Genomic DNA, 20135 nt, shown 5'->3' with positions numbered 1-20135 from the left:
TTTAATAATGTGAATGAAATATGCTATCCGTTTTGTGTCACCACTGACACCCCACTCCCCTCTGAACAAATATTAAATTTTGGTAAAATATCCATCCATCCATTCATCCATTATCTCTACCTTCTTATTCCTAACCAGGGTCACAGGGATCTGCTGGAGCCTATCCCAGCTCTCTTTCGGGTGAAAGGCAGGGGTACACCCTGGACAGGTCACCAGTCCACCGGGCCACCACTCCCATGGGCAATTTAGAGTCACCAATCAAACTCCACACAGAAAGGTCCCTGACGGGTTGCCAACCTGGGACATTTTCGCTGTGAGGCAACGGTGCTAACCACTCATCCACTGCCGGTAAACAGTTTTATGACTTTTTTTCTCTCTTTCTCTGCCAAAGTCAAGTATTATAATTTATTTTATTAGAGCCTCAATCTCTTCAAATTCAGTAACTTTTGCTGGTCTACTTTGGAATAAATGCAGATATAACAATGTTATTTGTTTTATGTGAAATTTGAATCCTAGTTTCACAGGTATTTGGCCTTAGGTAAGGTCAATCTGCAAATCTCAGCTCATACAGGCCAGTTACTCAGTCACATTCTTTAATAAAGCAAACAACCCCCGACCCATCATGGCCTCCAGTCTGGAAACAAAGAGGCAGAGGTCGTTGGGGTGGACTGCAACAGACTAGGGTGGGGAACTTTAACTCGGAAGGTCAATCAATAGGAACTCTACACTGGGGGTTTGTCCAGACTCATGAAGCCAAGCAAGTCTGCACACACAAATACTCCATTGCACTTGTACTCATGAAGAGAAATGTATATGGGTAAACACACAAGCATGCACACACATACACACACAGACCTACATACACACACACGCACACATATACACATTTATCTCTTGACCCCAAATCAGCATACCAGGGACTGCTCAGGTCATTAAAGCAGCCTTTTCCTGTGTGTACGTATGAGAGTTTAATACTAGGCCTCTGGCTGGATGAAGGCCACTGGTCAAAGCCCGGCATGTATGTGCTTGCTTTAGTGTGTCTGTTAGTGTGTGTGTATGTAATAGCAGGTTTTCATAGAACAAGAAGAGGTCCCACAAGTCCCAAACAAGAGCTACTAATGTCCCCCCAGTAATGACGGGAACACTCCCCTCTCCATTTATCCTGCAGCTAAAAGCTTTATTATAGATCAGAGAGGCCAGACAAAGATGCATGTCCATTGATCCACAAGCTTCCCTCTTAATTTGTGGGCTGGCCAAGATTGAAGACCTGAAGGTGATCTGTCCTTTTTCATCAGTGCAATAGACTGAAGTTTAAACACTTCTACTATTGCAGTTTGGAAAAACATTGTGACCTGATTTTTAGCACAAGCGTAATACCATAACTCAACCAAACAAATATTTTTTGGCAGTCAGGTTTGTACATACCTCCGGCACAGGTTGCTGAGCACTGGGACCGTATGATGGCCCATGTATAATTGTGTTTGCTGTGATTCTTTTTCTCCTCAGCTTTCTTCTGAGTGTATTCCCAATGTATACCTGGGTTCCAGCCCTGCAACAATATCTACAGGAGAAAGAATATCACAAAAATAATAACATGAAGACTATAAAAAGAAATAAAATAATATGCAGGCACCTGAGCAAGAAGGAAAGTAAATAAACAAGGAATAACATAAACAAAAGAAGAGAGAGAGGTCTTATTTAATAAATTACCAAATTACACACAATTGTAAATAATTGACATATCAGTCAAAACAATCATATTTGTGTCCCAACCTCTATGACCAGCGTCTCATTGGTGGGGCCAGTGGATATGAGGCTCTCTGGTCTGTTATATGGTCTCTTGTATTCAAAAATGGCTCCTGCGATGGGGTGTCGGCCAGGCCAGTCAACTGTCCAGTGTCCGTTCAAGTAGTAGCGTTCCTGGGTGTCCCTGACAGCCAGGTAGGAGCTGGATGTATTCAGTTCCATCACACGGATGCTCCGCGCTCCAGCTGGGATGGTTACCACCCCATAGTATTCTGAGAAATTGGTATAAAAAAGCACCAAATGTTAATCATAACTAATCATAACTAAGACCAATAAATACATGTAAAATAACATACACTTTAGCAACAAGCCAGATTAAATATCGTACCTAAATGCTTTTCGCCATTACGTAAAACACAGTATCAACTTCTATAAATATCTCAAGGAATAACTGAATCACCAAAACAACTTTAACGAAACAATTTCATGACTTTGACGTACGATTATTATAGTGCTGCTTGGTGTACTGCCCTTTGTAGATCTTGCAGGTGGAGTTGTCTCCTTTACAGACCCCACAAGCATCAGGCACAGCTGCAGAGCCCAGCACACGGTCACAGCCCACTCTCTGTGGAAAAATCATTGCTGTTTACCAAAAAACACATTATATGTATAAAAAGCAACAGAACATTATAGTATGAACAAATTACATCTGCTGAAAACTACCATCATTTATCATTCATGTGGTGACAGATCAACATTTTCTTTCTTATGACATTTAAAGAAGTTGGGAAACACAACAACAAGGGTGTCTGCGCTCTCTACTGCTAAATCCATTCTCAAAATTTACAGCTTAATTTCAAAGATTTCACACATGATATCATCTTTAAAAAAATCCAGCACTAACTCTCAACTCTTTGAAATGATTCAGTGAAAACATGCTGCTGTCTCACTGCTTGACATTTAAAAGTATTACCTCACATAGTCCGTCAATGCAGACGTTAGAGCTGCCCTGTGAGCAAAGTGTCCCATCCTTAACCTTACTGGCCAGGGCGAAGAAAAAATCGTAGCCTTCAGCGAAGCAGTACAGCTTACATATGTCTTGATCTGAATGAAAAGAGAGCAACCACAGGGGTCAGAGGCGTGTTGTTTACTACCATGATATGGATGGTTGACAAAAAAAAATCAGTTTCACTAATTTCATCACTTTTACTACTACACAAATACACATGTGGGAGAATTATCTCACCATCCACTCTAGTGTATGGTCTCCAGGTGTAGTACCATCCCCTGAACTGTTTGCTGTTGAATTCAGCACACTGCTGTGCTCTGTAGTCAGTGGCGTTGGGGGGACAATCCTCAGTGTTGCAAAGTTTGTATGACCTTGAGGAGCCCTCACAGAACTTCCCTCCATATGCAGGTCTGAGAGGAATAGGTATAAAGTTGAGCTTTCCATTTGTTATTGTTTGTGTTCTCTTTTCTCATGTACTGATTTGTGGGCAAATCACACTGTGTTAACTACAACCAATGCTGAATTTCATTGTAACGCTGTATTTTGGCATGAATAATATGTCAATATCCCTCCCTCTATATGTAGCTTTGTCTGTGTGTAATTTTGTGAATGCTTCTCCAATCACAGGTGTATATCCTCAGGCTGTGCTCTTTAAAACCCCTCCCATGGGACAATTATACCTTTTGTGAACCTCCAATCACATTGTCACTTGTCTTCCTCTCATTCACTCTGAGATTCTATCACTTTATAGCTCTACATTTCATCTTATGCTTATTAAATCTCTACAGTCATCTCTCCTAGATCCCCTTAATGTTTCCTCACTCCTCTTGCCTCCTGTCTTTGTTTTCCTTTCCCTCCACCACCATACTTCCTCCTTTACTCCCTCCCCATCTCTACGTCTCCCTCTTTATCACCCTCTTTCTAATTTAGCCCACTGCTTGTCAGGATCGTGGATGTCATGATAAAAGAGGCCCCCACATTTGGGATAGGGCCCCCTGGCTGACTGGCCGTGCAAAAAATCCTGAATGACTGATGAGTAAGGGTCTAAGTGAGCAGGTAAGTGAGGACGAGAGACCCATGTGAGGTATCTTCACCATTTTAGCACCTTAATCTACTCTTTCCTTTGAATCAAGTCATCAAAAACAACTATAGACCACATTGTCTAACTAATAGACTTGATCTCTTGATCAAACCTCTATGTGCACAGTTGTGTATGTAAAAGCATCTAAGTAAATTTGCATACTAGCTTGCTTTTATACTTAACACACAGACATGAAGTGACTCTGATCTAATCTTATTCTTTGCAAAATAAAAAAAGCAAAATATTTCCCAATTTTTACTTAGTTGGCAGTATTTACATTTTTGTGCCATTCTTGCTACATTCACTGCTATACCTTTTTGTTAGGACCTGTTATTATGTATTTGTTTACCTGGGGTTGTTGCACTGCCTGTCTCGATAGGTGACACCACTCTCACAGCTCCGTGAGCAGGCAGACCAGGATGACCATTCAGACCAATGACCATGCAGAGGCCTCGGGCCCTCATCACCCTGTTTCACACACTGGCCCCTACGACACCACTGTAGAGAAAGAGGAGACAGATTCGTGAACGGGAGGAAGATGCTAAGACGAGCATAGGAAAAAGTGTCAGAAAAATATAAAAATCATACTTTCCATTGGACCCTAGCCTTTATCTTAGGGTAGATGATAGATTCTAATAATTGTTGGACAAATCATAATTAGAGGTGTGTACAGCTATATCTTTCAGATTCAGATGCCATTAAATTGGTTGCAGCCTAGTTCTGGTTATATACTCACAATCTGTCAGTGAAACTTCAGTTGTGCTGCTTTTTGGGCAGTTTCTCTTTTCAGCTGTCATCAGCTAGAATTAACAGAATTAAGCCAAATACAACTGAATTGTGGAAAAACTGCCTCATACCTGACAAAGAAATTCTATGTGAAATAATAAAAAACAGTTGTCATATTTGCATTTCATGTTGCCCTATGCTGTATTTAACAGTTGTTTTTTTAAAAAACTTTTTAAAAACAGTAAAAAGAAAAATATACATAACTGCAGTATAAAACATGAAACAGGTTATTATGCTGTTTCCAACAATACATAATTTAGTATAGTGCTCAAAAACATAATTTTAAGCAATTTGAGTCGGAAACAAAAGAATAGAAATCTGCCAAAAGCCTGAGATAATGTAACTTCCTTCCAAAGCTACAAGGGTGGGGTAACTGCCTTTTTGTGACTTGTTTATTACTATTTATGTCTGGGTTTCAGCTGATTTTTGTAAGGCATAACTGGTCAGGCAGAAATTTACTTCAACATTCTTCCCATGTCCTGTCAATTTGACATGGCTAGTTTCTCTCACAATCTGGTGACTGACGATTTCTGCTGGTGGCGTGGGGAATATGCAGGTGGCCACCCTGACCAAGCAGCTTTCCACGCATGAACACTGCCAAATGTGCGAGGCAGCCAAGCAGGGCAGCAACTATATGGTACAGAACGTGACTACAGATCGTCTGCAGAATACACATGGCCAGGGTTGAGTCATGAAACAACGAACCAAACGCATGGTCCAAAATAAGCTGCAGTTCACTCAGGATATCCTAATGGGAGAAGACTGAAGAATTTAAACTCACTTAAAGCAACATCATATCACAAACATTTTCCTGTGCAAACACCACACAAACACACAAGTAGGGCATACATGTATATTCAGCTTTTTTAAAAACAGTAAACAGTTTCTTGCTCTTAGTGTGTATTCATGCCTTCATACACCCCACAGACACACACACTAGCACACACACACACACTCGAGTCAAACTAATCCTTGGTCCTTGACTACAAATTAGAACAGCTGATTTCCCCTCAGTTTCCCCCCTGCGGCTGAGTGCCATAGATTCCTAAGTGAGCCTGTCATTGTTTGTGTGCAGTTAATTGCCCCATGGAGGGAGAGGGTGAGATTAAACCATCAGATTCAATATATTGAGAAGCAAATGTCAATGAGGGGCTGTCAAGGGAAAGAGTGTAGGAGAGGAAGAGCCTTGGGGGAGTAAAAAGGGAAGTAAAGAAAGAAACAAAGAATAAATAATGTGCAAAGACTGCTTTTTGGCCCCAACCCCAATTACATATTTTAGCCATGTCAACAACAATGTAACTGCAGCTGCTCCCTGAGGTAAAATCAAGGGAAAGTGTGGTACCTTTATCAAAAGATATAATGATAAGTCATTTTACTGACAACTTAACCTGTTCACCTTTTAAAATAGTGTCACTGCTGCTTTCTGATCATGTCATTTACTCAATGAGACTAAATCCCTAAAGTAGGAATTCATTGTATGTAGCATCTGTGGGTGAGGCATCTTATAAGCTCTACCCCCTGTTCCACTAAATGCCACAGAGGACTAAGCACATCACTGTGAAAAAAAAAACTTTGATGCCTTATAGGGAAAATCCCCACTGAAAATTGAATTCACTTATTGCACTGACATTAATATTGAGTGAGACATTTGCAAACTGTGACTTTTAATGTTCTCTTTTGACTTATTATTCTTTTGGATGAAGTGACATTTCGCCAAAACTGCAAAGAAATGTTTGTCAGAGGCTCTTGCTTGTTGCTTTTCATTAGTGAATTTATTTAGTGAGATTGAGCAACTTAATGGTGACAGTCAAATAAAACAAACAAACCAAAAAACCCCCACACACATACTGTCCTCATTTGGCAAAACAAGGTGTTTTTCTCAAAGGCGTAGGGCATGCAAGAATATTTTAGGTCTTTTGGCTAAAATGGAACAAAGGTTACCGTGTGATTGTGAATGTATGACTAAAGGGTAACTCTAACCCCTGAATAGACAAAAACATGATTAATAACATCCTGCAGAAAAAAGTTAACACACATGAAAACACATGCTAAATTACCATATCAGGCCCACAGGCAGAGCCTTCAGCAGCTGGCATGAATTTGGTCTCGCACTTTCTTCCAACACGGTGGCACCACAGAGCCTTGCAGATATCCTGGAACAGCAGGAGAGATAGGCAGTAGATAAGTTATGTATATGATATATATATGTATATATATAAAAGTTATTTTTGTTCAGGATTATAGTTGTGGAATGACCAGTATCCTTCTCACAACAGTGTAAAGAAAGCTAACAATGGGATTATTTTTCCTCTTGAGAGCTATTGAAGCATGTTGATGGAAACTATCTGAATAATGATCTTCTGGCAATCTATCTGAGCAGCAACCTGTGTGTATCTCCAAACTATTCATGCTTCAGTAGCTAGGATAACAACATTTTAGACAACAAAGGATGAAAAGTAGATGAACTGATGCAAAGTATTGTTCCACTAGAAATGCAATTCATCAGTTGTAATAAAACCTTCACAATTATGTTGTAAATGATGAAACAATTAAATAAAAAAAATACAATCTATTTTTATGCATTTTCTTTGCTAAGCTTGCAGTCCATTAAAGAGCTTATCCTCTGCAATGCCATACATTAACAGGACACAACTGCCCTACCAAACTACATGATGTTATAGCTGCTGTGTTTCTCAGCAGTGGTCAGAAAGAAAGAGGGAGCACTGGGTCATTTCCCTGCTCACATTGCCTGAGAAACATTGCCTGCTACTTTTTAACATGTCCACTCTATTACTTTCTGAATGACTATATCAGATTTTGACAACTCAGAGCAGATGCTGACAGGCACCTCAGCCTCAGCTATTTGCTGCCAATAGCCACCATGGAATTCTTCCCAAGGCCTATTTGTCCAGCTGTTTTGCTTGCTCAGGCCTTTTGCAACAGTAAAACTGTTAGGGAGTGAACAACTGATGGACAAAGTTGACAAAGACAGAGAGTTAATGACAAAAAAAGAGAAAAGCACCCATACATATTATTCTGCTTTTTGCTAGTGTAACCTGGTCCTATCTATCACACACACCATGGAGAGTATCATTTGACTCCTCTAGAGGTGTCTTATCTTGACAATGCCTGCCAAAACGTTTCATGAAATACGAGTTCATTACATGATGGACTGCACGACAAGTGACTGCAAAAACAGTGAGCATGAGGGTTGCTTGGGGACGTTTAGATCCTGCGCACTTTGCTGCTACCAGGTGCATGAGCAGAGACAGTATAAGACCAAGATCATATGGGACCAATATAGTTTGTCGTGAAAATAAACCATGGATGTTTAGATGTTTACATTAGATGAGTAGTCTAAGAGGATAATATGCTCATATCACAGCTAATTGCTAAGGTTACTGATAACAATAAAGATCCATGTTCACCCACACTCACACGGGGGAATCGTGAGCTGTTGATCGCCACCACACTCACCTCAGTACCCCAACTTGTTTTGATTGTAAACTGATTAAACGGAAGTGTCTTTGGGAATATCCTCTATGCAAGCAACATATTGTAATAAAGTAATACGCATATACACATATTTGGACACAGGACCAAGAAGAGCAAGAACAGCAGTTATTTAAAACACCTCTGTGTCATTAAAAACACAAAGTAATCTAAATCCTATCAGGGGTCAGGCAGGGTATCTCAACCCGCCACATCAGCAGTAATGAGACAATGGGAGAGCAACAAGGAGAGATTCCCATTGGAAACTCGCCAGTGTATATTTAGTCATCCATCCCAGTGAGTATTTCATGCACAGCATTACAGTATAACCCTCACTGTTTGCTTTGTGTATTTGTATGTGTGTGTAAGAAGGAGAGAGAGAGGGAGAAAGAGAGAGTGTGTGTGTACATGAAGGCATACAACCAAAATCAGTTTCTTTATTCTTCCTTCTTTCTTCTACCTTTTTTCCCCCATCCCACTCTTGATTTCTTGGGTTTTTCCTGGGAAACAACTGGTATCCAATTATACTTTGAACTAAGTAAGAATTTTCAGGGGTGTGCTGAGGAAGACACTGAGAGAATCATGTCATGGGATTTTTAAATTTGTATGGAGTGGCATGAATGAGTCAACATAATTGAAACCTTCTTAAAATCGAGGGTGCAGAGTTTGGCCTTCTCCCCAAACTGCCATTTGCACTGTGTGTCTGAATCGTACAGCTCGCCAGGAAGCTTCTCAGGATACCGATATTCCTCGACTGCTCTGGGTTCATCTGAAAGGCACAGAGCCTGGGCAGAACTGGAGGGCAGGAAAACAAAAGAGGAAATACAAGTCAGGAGAAAGACACAAGATGAAGAAGAATGAAGGAGTGATTAAAAGTGCCAAAAGAGATGCATAGTAGGAACGAAGGCAGCATCAGGGAGAAGGGACCGAAGTTGAATGTGTCAGGGGCAGGGAGGGGAAGAAAGAAAAGTACAGAGGGACAAAAGAGAAATTAAAGAATTGATTGATAATCAACAACTTTGGAGATTTACATCAATGCAGACATAAACAGTGAACCAGATGTGTGACTGAGGGCAAAGCTTTGTGAATACTTACCTCTGGTGCACACAAAAGTTCATCATGTGAGTGCATCAGGCCATGATATTCAATTGTTTTGTACTTCAAAGATTACAGTAAAGTGTTGCTATGGAGACATAACATGTTACCAAACTCAAGCCCTGAGAGAAATGGTTTTAATGTATCAGACACTCAATTATGACAGAAAATCCTTGCCCATATTGCTCATATCGTAACACCAGCAGGGGGTTTCCAGTGTTAACCGATATCACTGGTTAGTATACAGAGATGTTTTACAGCTTAAACACGCCTGTCAGGGGAATAGAATACAAAAATGTGGTGGAAAGAGCATGAAAAGGCAAAATATGTTGGAATGGTTCAGTGTGCTAGTGAGTGGTCCTGATTGCTTTAGCAGAGTGTATGTGTGTCTGTGTGTCTGAGATCTTCCATTGCTTTATGGGCCCTAAGTGTCTAAAGAGAACAATGGCTGTTATGCAAGTGCGATATTCTGATATTTTACGTTATTCCCATAATGATGTTTCTGTAAAATACATTAAAATTTACAATGTACACACACCAGCAGGCACACAGGCAAGGCCCGTGGTCAAGCATGCACACATAAAGGTACAAACCCAATGTAACTAGTGCTTTTGCCACTGCTCATACTCTACAAACTAAAACTCCAAGTGGCATTTAGGAGGGCTTTCCTTCCCCTGCATTATTGTTGCCCATCCAGCTCAGGCATGGCAAAGGGCTCACATAAAGCATCTGACTATACATGCAGTGCTGGCCCTCTCTGTCACAGGTGGCTGAGGAGAGGCAGATTTAGAGCAAATGTAATGTAAACTCTGTTGGTTGGCATAACACTTCTCTTTTGGAGTCACATTTCACTCAGTGAGAAGCATTTTGCCAAAAAACATTTAAATTCCATAACATTCTGTTGATTGCAATTAGGAAAACATACAGTATTTCAGCGTTGATATCGTTCAGTGGTAATACAGGAAGACGAACTTTGATTGATTCACTGGTATAGAGATCAGCTCCACATGGCTTAAGAGGTGACGGGAGTTTAATATAAGGCTGACAGGCCTAACAAGGGTGAGGTCACCCCAGCTCTAATAACCTAGCAAGGAAATACACTGTCTGTCTCCACCACTCTGAGAGCATAGAGCACAGTTCAGCTAACACACTGGTAAATTTAGTGAAGGGCATTTGCTCTGGGCTATCTGGTTTCAAGTACACACACGCATACACAAACATGCACAGACACACAGCAACATAGCCAGACCTATGGACGCTGAGCCCGTGATGCTTGTTTTCTTGCTTGGGTGAACAGGCTGTATGCATGAAAACTGATTTACTGCACAAACACACACGCAACTTTCTCCCTCAAACATATTTTCTTGTATGTAGCCTACTCAGACAGGTTATGTAAAGCCACACTTACAGGAGAATAGCACCATCACATATCACTTAGATTAGTTGCAATGTCAGCTGAAAAGTAAAGTATATTTCAGCATCTCACACATACATACTGTAGACCTTTTTGCCTTTTCTTTTTCAAAACAAAGCAAGCCCGGTTATAGTTAAAACATAAGTGGAGCTTTTTACTTGGCACTCTTTGGATCAGAGCAGCCTTTGTAAGTGATATATTTGCTGCTGACATGTTTTTTCTATAACACATGTTCATCTATCAGTAACACATGTTGAATAATATCAACACAATGCATGTTAAAAGTGTCTATTGCCAAACGTATTCTTGGTTTAATAATTAGCTTTTATAAACTAATACAACCTTTTATGTCTGCTGAGGATTTATTCATTGCTCATTAATATTGCATATGGATTTGATGTAGCTCTTAAGTTCTCTTCTGAAAACTCAATAAGAATCTTCAATCAGTATTATCCATAAATGTCATTGTTAATAATAAGTACTTCTTAGAGCAATTATATTTAATTTTGCATTGTTCACTACAACAAAAGCATACTGTAGTAGTAATAAGACTTATGACTGCTTACTTGAGGAAGCGGCTGAGGTACTGGCGACTGCAGGCAGACCAGGAGAAGATACCATTATGACCAGCTAATGTGGGAGACATGATGTTGCCTTCTGACTTCTTACAAACATTCCCCTCACCATCATGGACCATTCCAAAACTGGAGAAATTATAAAAGATGCACTAAATACAAGTTATAGTGACACTGGTATGCTGTCAGAAGGAATTTATATATTATATCTGAGGTCAATCTTCTAAATCTTCCTCTGGATGTTTCCTCAAGTGCTACACCTGCACTAGTATTTAGTCCATTTTTTTCCTGCATTTTTAATATACATGAGCAGTTTGAGTTTAAAATTGACAACATTCTGTTGTGTACAGTTATAATAATGTTTACAGGTAACGGTACACTGTACTAAAATCTTGCCCACAGTGCCCAGGGGAGGATTTAGATGGATGACTGTCAACACAGGATATACAAATTCCAAACTGATAGCAACACGATCAATATCCAAGGTTATATCGAAGTCCAGAGTGTGGGGTTGCATTTCCCAGTTTGTAATCTTTCTATGGTGTGGGTCTACTACTGGATCTTTTATTGTGACAAATTTTGGACACATCACATCCTGCTTAATTTGAAAGTGTCGGAGCATATTAGCACAGTGCATAATATCAAGACACGTGGAGTGAGACACATACTTGTGTCCCGATTCATGGGCGATGGTGAATGCCAGACCCAAACCAGTGTCTTCATTAACGGTACAGCTCCGGTATTTGCTGCACATCCCACTAATTGGAGCAAAACCTGTAAAACCAGTCATACACAGGATTTTTACTAATTTTACATCACAGATCAATTAGACATCAAGCATTAAACATTAAACTAAAAACATTAAAACCCCTGCATGTCTTTAAATATGGAGCTCTGTGGGAACACTCCCATCCCCTCTGCTACCTTTCGCTTTACATTCTTTTCTGGTCTTGACCTCTTTCTCATATCGCTTCTTTTATGTTAAACTCCCGTTATGCCTCTCTTGGCCCATTCTCCTTCTGTCTCTCCATATATTGACACTCTCACACTTCTTGGATCTATATCAAAAAGCATAATATCAGTGGGGCCCTCCCTTAATGTGTTTGACTCTGAATGGTATTATGAATGTGAATAATGATATCAGACATACACAGATAGACTGACTATGAGAACTGCTGTTTCTTTTTTGTGGCAGGAAAGAGGTTGCTCATTTTTATTTATGCTCATTTTGAAATAAGGAGGAAAACAGTGGGGGATAGAGCAGTTACAACAATACAAATAAACTGGTCATTCTGCCTTGAACCTTTGGGAATAAGTCAGTGACTACACAAATACAAACACACACAAACCTTTGAACTAGGCTTTCTCAGCAATGATTAGGGCTAAGGCTACCCTTAAGTCAGGCCACTTTGAAGTCAAAACGTTAATCTGGGGTTTGAAGGTAGTGTGTGTCTCTTTGTATTTGTTTGAGTGTGTGTCATGCTGTGCTTCTCTGGGACACAAAACGTTTTTTCTCATAGTGTGGAAGACAATTATGTGTTGCCATGGTCATTACCACAAACAAGCTGTTGGTAGTTTGTTAGGTGATTTACACTCACAGTGACTGGGTTTGTGTGTTAAAAGTAGCTGAGTCTGGACTGGACAGATAAGAGCTAAAAAACACTAAAAAACTCTTCTAAATGATCTGTGATTTAAGTGAAAACATAATAAGCATTTTAAATTTTTGGAACTTTGACCTGATATTATTATGTTTTTGCAATAATGTCTATTATATTCTGTGGATCTTTCCACAGAATATAATCATCCCCTAGAATTCATAATTTTCTATATTACTGCAAACAGTGTGACATTATGGGCTTGAAAACAAATCTTTTCAACATCTGGATTGGCAGATTTAATCCTGGGCCAGATTGTGACACAGACAACCAAGCACAGATAGCATTCATGTGACTTAACATTGTTGAACATCTACAACAGTCTATGCATCCTGTTACTGTAGAATATACCCCTCTGGGTTTTCTGAGCACTACATCAATTAACTGGGTAATAAAGACGTACCGAGAGTGTCACACGGTTCATTCTTCCAAGAGCAAATATCAAGGCCTGTGAGAAGAATGGCATGGTCATGGTGTCGGCCCTCCGTGCCTCTCAGAGTGGACTGCCAGTGGCAGAAGCTGTTCAGTGTGTGGTCTGCATGGTGGTTGATCACCAAACCATCCTGTGAGATAAAAAAATAATAAGATAAAAGTGGGCAAAAAGAGAGACTTGATTCTCAGCTATAATTCTTATGGATTTAAATCAGGAAAATATCATTTACATTGAAGAATAAGGCCTTTCACCTTCCGCTTACTTAGACAAATGTCAATATAACAACCTCATAATGAAAAGGTAATTGTTACATTTATTTATTTATTTTTTTGATTACCAGATCATTACCTGGTCTTTACAATCAACTAAGAAGCTATTTAGAAATATGTAGGTTAAAGGAAAGATGCTTATATGAGAAGAGACACTGACTGATAAAGTAAGTGTTGAGCCTAGAAAGACAAAACTTCTAGGACATTTTTGCCGTTTTTGGCATTCCTATCACTGATAACTGTCTCTGAAGGAAAACTGAAACCTACTGACATCACAGGTGGATGGAAACCAGAACCTGCTGTCCTCTAACTGCCTGAATCTTTCTCTGACAGTGTCCCACCTGTTTCTTTGTCCCCCCTCCCCTCTCTCTCCTTGAATCATGCTCCCTCCCTCACCCCACAAGAATTTCCCTCTTGAATCTGGCAACCATCCAAAGAAATGTATACTCTATAATTAACCATTGCAAAAGTTCTTGGCATTAGGAATATCTCTAAGAAACCTAAGAACTGTGGACCTTTAGGCATATAAACAAATAAGAAAACAAATTATCTGTCTGTAGTTCCATAATGTCACTGCAAACATGGGATCAAGGTGCTTCCTGGGGTCTCTTTACTTTTATAGACTTAAAATCTCTTATGTGGGAAAATCCTTCAACTATCAACTATGCCTTGTCATTAATCACAGTGTCTACAATTTTTGGACATATAACAACATCATCAGACACTACTGACGTGCTTTGAGCAGCTCACCTGGTCTTCATCCAGAAGCACAAGGCCCACTATCACTATGTTGATGTTTCCCCCTATTGTGCCATCTTTGAACAGACTGGAGACCTAGAAGGCATACAAATCAACATAAATACATATTATTAAAAGTATTATTTACCAAAATGTTTTCCTTTATCAGCAATGACTATACCAAAGTACTGTAACAACTGCAAATTTAATTTCTGCTTAAATACCTCTCAGATTTGACTGTAAGAAAAGTTAAAGACGAGTAAATCTTCCTACTGATTGAAATGATCCTGGATTCAGATACAAATTTTAGCAATCTTGTAAAATTGAAATTAAAATTAGCCTTCTACTATCTCAAGAATATCACAAGGATCAACAACTTTACGTTAGAGCAGGCTGGATTACTGTGAGAGGCTGTTTACTGGTCTCTTAAATTTTGCCTGTATGTTGTCCATTCTATGTCCCATTTGCTTGTTAAATATAAAACAAATATCAAAAAATGTCTTGCTTCGCCTTTTACTGAGTTAGGTTACAGTTATAACTTTGACCTATATTATGAATACATGAATAGACTTAAAGTGGAAGGCTGTATCAGACGAATGAGATCACACAGTGCATAATATCAGAATGGTATCACTGATTTATGATACGTGCAACTGCTGTTTCCAATTCACCTTCTTGTACTTACACAGATACCTTATCATCAATCACAACAGTTTGAACTTTGAAAGTGGACTCATGATCTTTTCCTTTTGTTCACTCTTGTGTTTCCTTGGGCCCTGTGAATATCTCAGGTGCCACTCAGTAATCCATTTGTTTTTCAGTAACACGCTCATTCATTCCTTATGTTCAGATGTTTGGTCTTCCTGTTCACTGACTCATGGGAAGACACACGGCTATGATTTGTTATTCGAGCAAAATTCTGCGGTCAAAGAGATATCCTGGAAAACCACTTTTTCAGACTTTCAAACTTCAGCAGCGCATCACTATATTAATATTTCACCACCTCATAAAAGCAGCAATCACATTTCCCACAGAGCTTCAGTGTTTTGTGGTACATACTGAACAGTCTTGTTTCAATAATTGTAAAATGTTTTTGATGTTTTTCTCCACAAATGCTGAAAAAGGTATATCAAATTTAATTTTCAACAAATATTTAATAGCCTTTTTAAGACCCATGAAAGCTGGCAGGTGGGGGGGGGGGGGGGTTCTCCATAGTGTATTTAGGGGAATCTTCCCAGGCAGGCTCTAACTGCTCTAACTTGGTTCCTATAACAGTGAACCGTGTTTTCAAAATAGATGGATTATCTTTGGATTTGTCAGTCAGTCATTAAGTAGCAAAAAGAGCGTGAGGGAATTTGCCTGCAGATCAGCTGAGACGGATGACGAGACACCTTCAGTGTCGTGGTGATGATCTCACCCAAATATCAGTTTCATGTTTTGAAGTGTGCTTTTTCTGATAAGTGAAAATGAAAGACAGAAGTGTCAGGGCTCTAAGTCCTAAACTCTGGGAAACTTTGGACTGCTACATGAGTCAGGTTAAGGGTTACCATGGAACATGCCCAAACTTAATTTGATGGCAGAACATAAACTAACAACAGTCTACAGTATATTAATAAATCAGCCTGTTAAAACTTTTTATGTTGATGTATTCTGAGACTCACCTTTCTAACAAACTTGGTACAACATATTCTACATAGGGTGGCACAGTAGTGCAGTGGTTACCTCTGTGGCCTCAGTTCAAACTTGCTGCCCAAATTCAGGATCTAAAGTTTGCTGCTTTTTTTTTTCTTTATTTCTAAAGTCCAATATTATGCAGCTTAGGTTGGTTGGTGTCGTCTGTCTCTGTGTGTCACAAGCTTTGGTAGCCTGGAGACCTGTTCAGGGTTTAACCTGAATCTTTCCTAATGGGATTGTTCCCAGACCCCCATGATCTTCTTATAGCTAATGGATGAATGGATGGATTTATATTCTAAACCAAAGTATTGAAAAATCAATCCCACCTCAACCAAGCAACCATCGATAAAGCCAAGAATTGTGAGCATAGATAATAAGCTGATTTTCAGAAACAGTAATACATCACACATCTAATGCTATCTTTAAAAATCAATTTTCTTTTACATCTAAGCCTTCTGTAAATGGAATTCATCTTCTCTCACCATATTAAGCACAGTAAGAACATATGTGGTAATGTTCTTGTGACCATGGCTGTCCATCATCTTCCTGTCCACCACCACCAGTGTCTCCACATTGAGCTTCTGACTGGCTTGGCTTTTCATCAGCGCTGCCCTTTTGTTCCTAGGGATGAACTTGTACTCATCTGGCAGAATAAAAACATCTTTTGGAGGTTTGGGCATGTCTGAAAATAGATAAAAGATATAAAGGGAGACAAACCTTATTAACTAATTCAGAGTTTTGATGCAAACGTATGTGCTAACCAACACACTGCTGCTGCAGAGTCTGTGTGAACAGGGGGTATAGAGATTGATGAAAGAAAAAACAGTGATCCTTATAAAAACCATTTAACAGCAGTTATGATGTCCATTATAAATATACAATTCTTGGTTCCTCCAGTTGATCATACTGCATGTTGCACAAGATTTGAAATCAACCTGTAGCCACTTGCCAAATGAGTCTCTTTGTTTTTGACTGTAAACCAGCAAGCTTGGCAAGCAGCTGACAGCCATACTGATGGATTAAATATACTCTTATTTTTGTGACCTGATGTCATGGATAAACTGCAGCCTGGGTTTTTTTTCAGTTGTTGACTCTGGCAGTCTGAGCACTATGCTACCATTAAGTAAGTGTAAAACTGCATTATGTGATGTGATATGATGTCCAGGACATAGGTAGCAGTTATTATAAAGACATAACACTATGGAAAAGGACATTTCTTGATTAATTATAAGAAGCAAAGCAATTCACAAATGAATCTATCAGTGTTTTAATCCAATCTCCAATCTTTGCTAATACAGATCATTTTGAATGGTCTCCGACACCCTGTCAAAGATAAGCTTTTAGCTTTAAGAAGCTATATTGTAATAATAATGACATAATTTTCAACAAAATTCAGAATACCAGACTTTTAACACTTTGTTGAAGTGAACAAGTGATTCAACTGAGTCGCCTCTGGGAAAAACATCTGACTTCTACATTATGATATGAGGTCAAATAGGTGATTAAATGAAGTATAAAAACAGAGCCCAAAACCACTGTGGCTTTGGTATTATCACCTCTATTATCTTCACTTCCATGTTTTCAAGTCATCAAAACATTCACCTGTATGTGATAGAGCATAAAGGCTAGAGATTTTGCTTATGTAGGTGGAAGGCAGGTGAGCAATCAAAGTGCCCTTTAGACCAAAACACAGCACAGGTGTTCAGTGATGTCACTCTGTGGGAATGTAAACATCATTCCCAGAGGACAGACAGCTGGGGTTCTGCATGATAATGGTGGTATCAGTTCAATTCCTCTCTGCTCCCTTTCAAATGACCCCTGTGACACCAGCAATGTTAACTGATCTTGTGCTAATTACTTCAGTGCAAACGTTTGCAATGGTGTAAATTGAACAGAACACATCGTCCTTAAACTTTGACATGTTAAGTTACTAATGAGCTAAAGCAAAAATGTCTATATAAACCAAGATAATATTCTTCAGAGGAAACATTAATCATCACATGAAATACAATCCTCTGAAATCTTCCCACACTCACAACAATTTTCCAAGAAAATTTACCAAATACTTCATCACACATCCAACTCTTGTTTTCTCTCTTTAACACAACTGGGTACTCGTTATTTACTCCTACTTTAATGTATTACCAAATGACATCATCATCATCATTTGTTACTTGCTACTATTACTGTAAGCATGTGTAAATTTTGCAGCAGTAAATACATGATAACATTGACATTCAAGGCAATAATGTGAACATGGGAATTTATTCTGTTAGTGTGATGTTTCTGTGATCCTGTTACACCAATCAACCAAATCCTGGGAGGTTTACTGCTGACAAGGTTCAATGAAAATACTTTTATTATCTGAGTTTAAATCATGACTGTAGCTACATCTGGAAACTTAATATATTATGTAATGTGATTAGTATGTCTTGATGGGAACATTCATATTTAAGTGTCAAATTTTAGCCAGTTTTATTTGAGGGATTGAAAGGGGTTTAAAAAGATTACATTTTACATTTCCCTGATACTGATATTTGCATGGGGAACCGTTGCAGATACTGTGTGTTTTATACATGTCAACATGAAGCATTCTGTGATAATGTTGCTTTGTACATGTGGATGAAAATGAGAAATTGCCCTTACATACATTTCTTCCTTCTCCCACAGAAGTGCTGCCTCTGCTTCTCCCAGTGTCTGTAGTCGTCTTGGTGGTGGCTGTTACGGTGATGGTCAGTGCCATTGTTCTTGCTGCAATTGCTGCCATGATGATAATCACCAATTTCACTTTGTGGTTTTTGCTGGCTCCTGTGCCGATCTTCATTAACTGCATTCTTTGCAGAAGCTTTCCGTGTGGTTGTAGCTCTCTTTGTGACCGTGTGTCTGTGAGATTTGTTAGAAGTTAAATCAGTGGCTCTCTTCTGAAGACCTGGAGGCTGATGTCCCCTCTGCTCTTTCTGGAAGTTCCTCTCACTCTTGTAGAGAATGTGCGGCTGGTGACTGGAGGGTGCTGTGAAGTTCTCTTTCTGGGCAAGGCTGTGGGACACGGGCCTCATGAAATAGTCCCCATCCTGTGTTCTGATCAAACCTGACTAGATGCAAAACAGATGCATTAGCTCTATAGCTAAAGAAATTCAGCCTGGGCAAATTTATTATTGTAACCATGGTAATATATATGTTCATTTACCTTCCTTAATTGGTCTATGTCAGCAATTAGTAAAGATTTAGCTCTTGGGTCACTGCGAACCTAGCCCGCCCCTAAACGTCTGTGTGGCTCAATTATTGGCCACATTTCTTCATGTCTAACATCTGCTTTGCTGTTCAGGGCCAGATGTTATCTCAAGAAAATCTACTACGTCAGATAGAAAGCGTTTGAGACAGTTCATCTGGTGTGAGGTGGAAAGAAATATATATATATATATATATATATATATATATATATATATGTTGAATCATTAATCTCATATATTCGAAATCTAGCAAAGAGAAAAGCTTCTAAACTACTATATGAACATCATATATTGCAACCCCTTTTTAAAAATACGTTCTTATGTGTTACGAATATTTCTTTGAAACGTTTTTTTTAAGGGCCAAGTAGATGAATCCTTGCTTTAACCACCAGCGCCTTAAGCTCTTGATTTAAGGTAAGGAAATTACAAATTTCTAAATGTTTCACAAAATATTAATTCAGTTAACCTTATTTTTTTTATTCTAGCTAAAAGTATCACTATCTCTCTGACAAAGAGCCAGAGACAGTTTCAGCTTTCATATTCCATAATAAACTTCTATCAACACAGCCGATTCAGACATTTGGAGGTTATTTTCTCTTGCTCTCTGCGTCTTTCTTTGTCTCTCTCACTCTCTCCCAACATGCACCACATCTGTGTTGACAGAAAACTGGCACGCAGTATTTAGGTCTAACTGTGCTTGGCAGTAATAATGGTTTGCCTAAAATATGTTAAATTGACTAGTCTTGTTTTTTCAGTGGGGTGTGAGGTCCTTCATTACCGCAGCTTCCCTGCTGGCTAAGAGGAACAGCGTGACAGAGTGGCAAGTGTGTATGTGTTTATGTGTGTCTGTCTCAAGACAGTATAAGACGGACGTTGTGTGTCAGGTTGAAAGACAGATATCATATTTTCTAATTATAATTTGCGTATCTGAAGCAAGA

At 39.2% G+C, this 20135-nt stretch overlaps 1 protein-coding gene across 2 annotated transcripts in view; it reads right to left on the bottom strand.

The window, feature by feature from the left end:
* Positions 1–20135, bottom strand: part of adamts16 (ADAM metallopeptidase with thrombospondin type 1 motif, 16) — a 46710-nt gene that overhangs the window by 15535 nt on the left and 11040 nt on the right. The window contains exons 4-17 of one of the 2 annotated variants that reach the window (XM_026293695.1): positions 18618–19059; positions 16450–16649; positions 14306–14389; positions 13257–13416; positions 11867–11972; positions 11190–11327; positions 8756–8909; positions 6680–6775; positions 4186–4334; positions 2993–3165; positions 2720–2850; positions 2248–2371; positions 1774–2018; positions 1426–1561 (exon numbers count right to left, since the gene is read on the bottom strand). In XM_026293695.1, the coding sequence (XP_026149480.1) occupies positions 1426–1561; positions 1774–2018; positions 2248–2371; positions 2720–2850; positions 2993–3165; positions 4186–4334; positions 6680–6775; positions 8756–8909; positions 11190–11327; positions 11867–11972; positions 13257–13416; positions 14306–14389; positions 16450–16649; positions 18618–19059 (2338 nt within the window). The remainder of the gene's footprint in view (positions 1–1425; positions 1562–1773; positions 2019–2247; positions 2372–2719; positions 2851–2992; positions 3166–4185; positions 4335–6679; positions 6776–8755; positions 8910–11189; positions 11328–11866; positions 11973–13256; positions 13417–14305; positions 14390–16449; positions 16650–18617; positions 19060–20135) is intronic. The other variant, XM_026293696.1, reaches the window with a different exon arrangement.

The sequence above is a fragment of the Mastacembelus armatus genome, chromosome 16, assembly GCF_900324485.2.
Source record: "Mastacembelus armatus chromosome 16, fMasArm1.2, whole genome shotgun sequence".
Taxonomy (NCBI): domain Eukaryota; kingdom Metazoa; phylum Chordata; class Actinopteri; order Synbranchiformes; family Mastacembelidae; genus Mastacembelus; species Mastacembelus armatus.
Note: the sequence above shows the minus strand (reverse complement) of the source record. Positions and strands in the feature narration are given on the sequence as shown.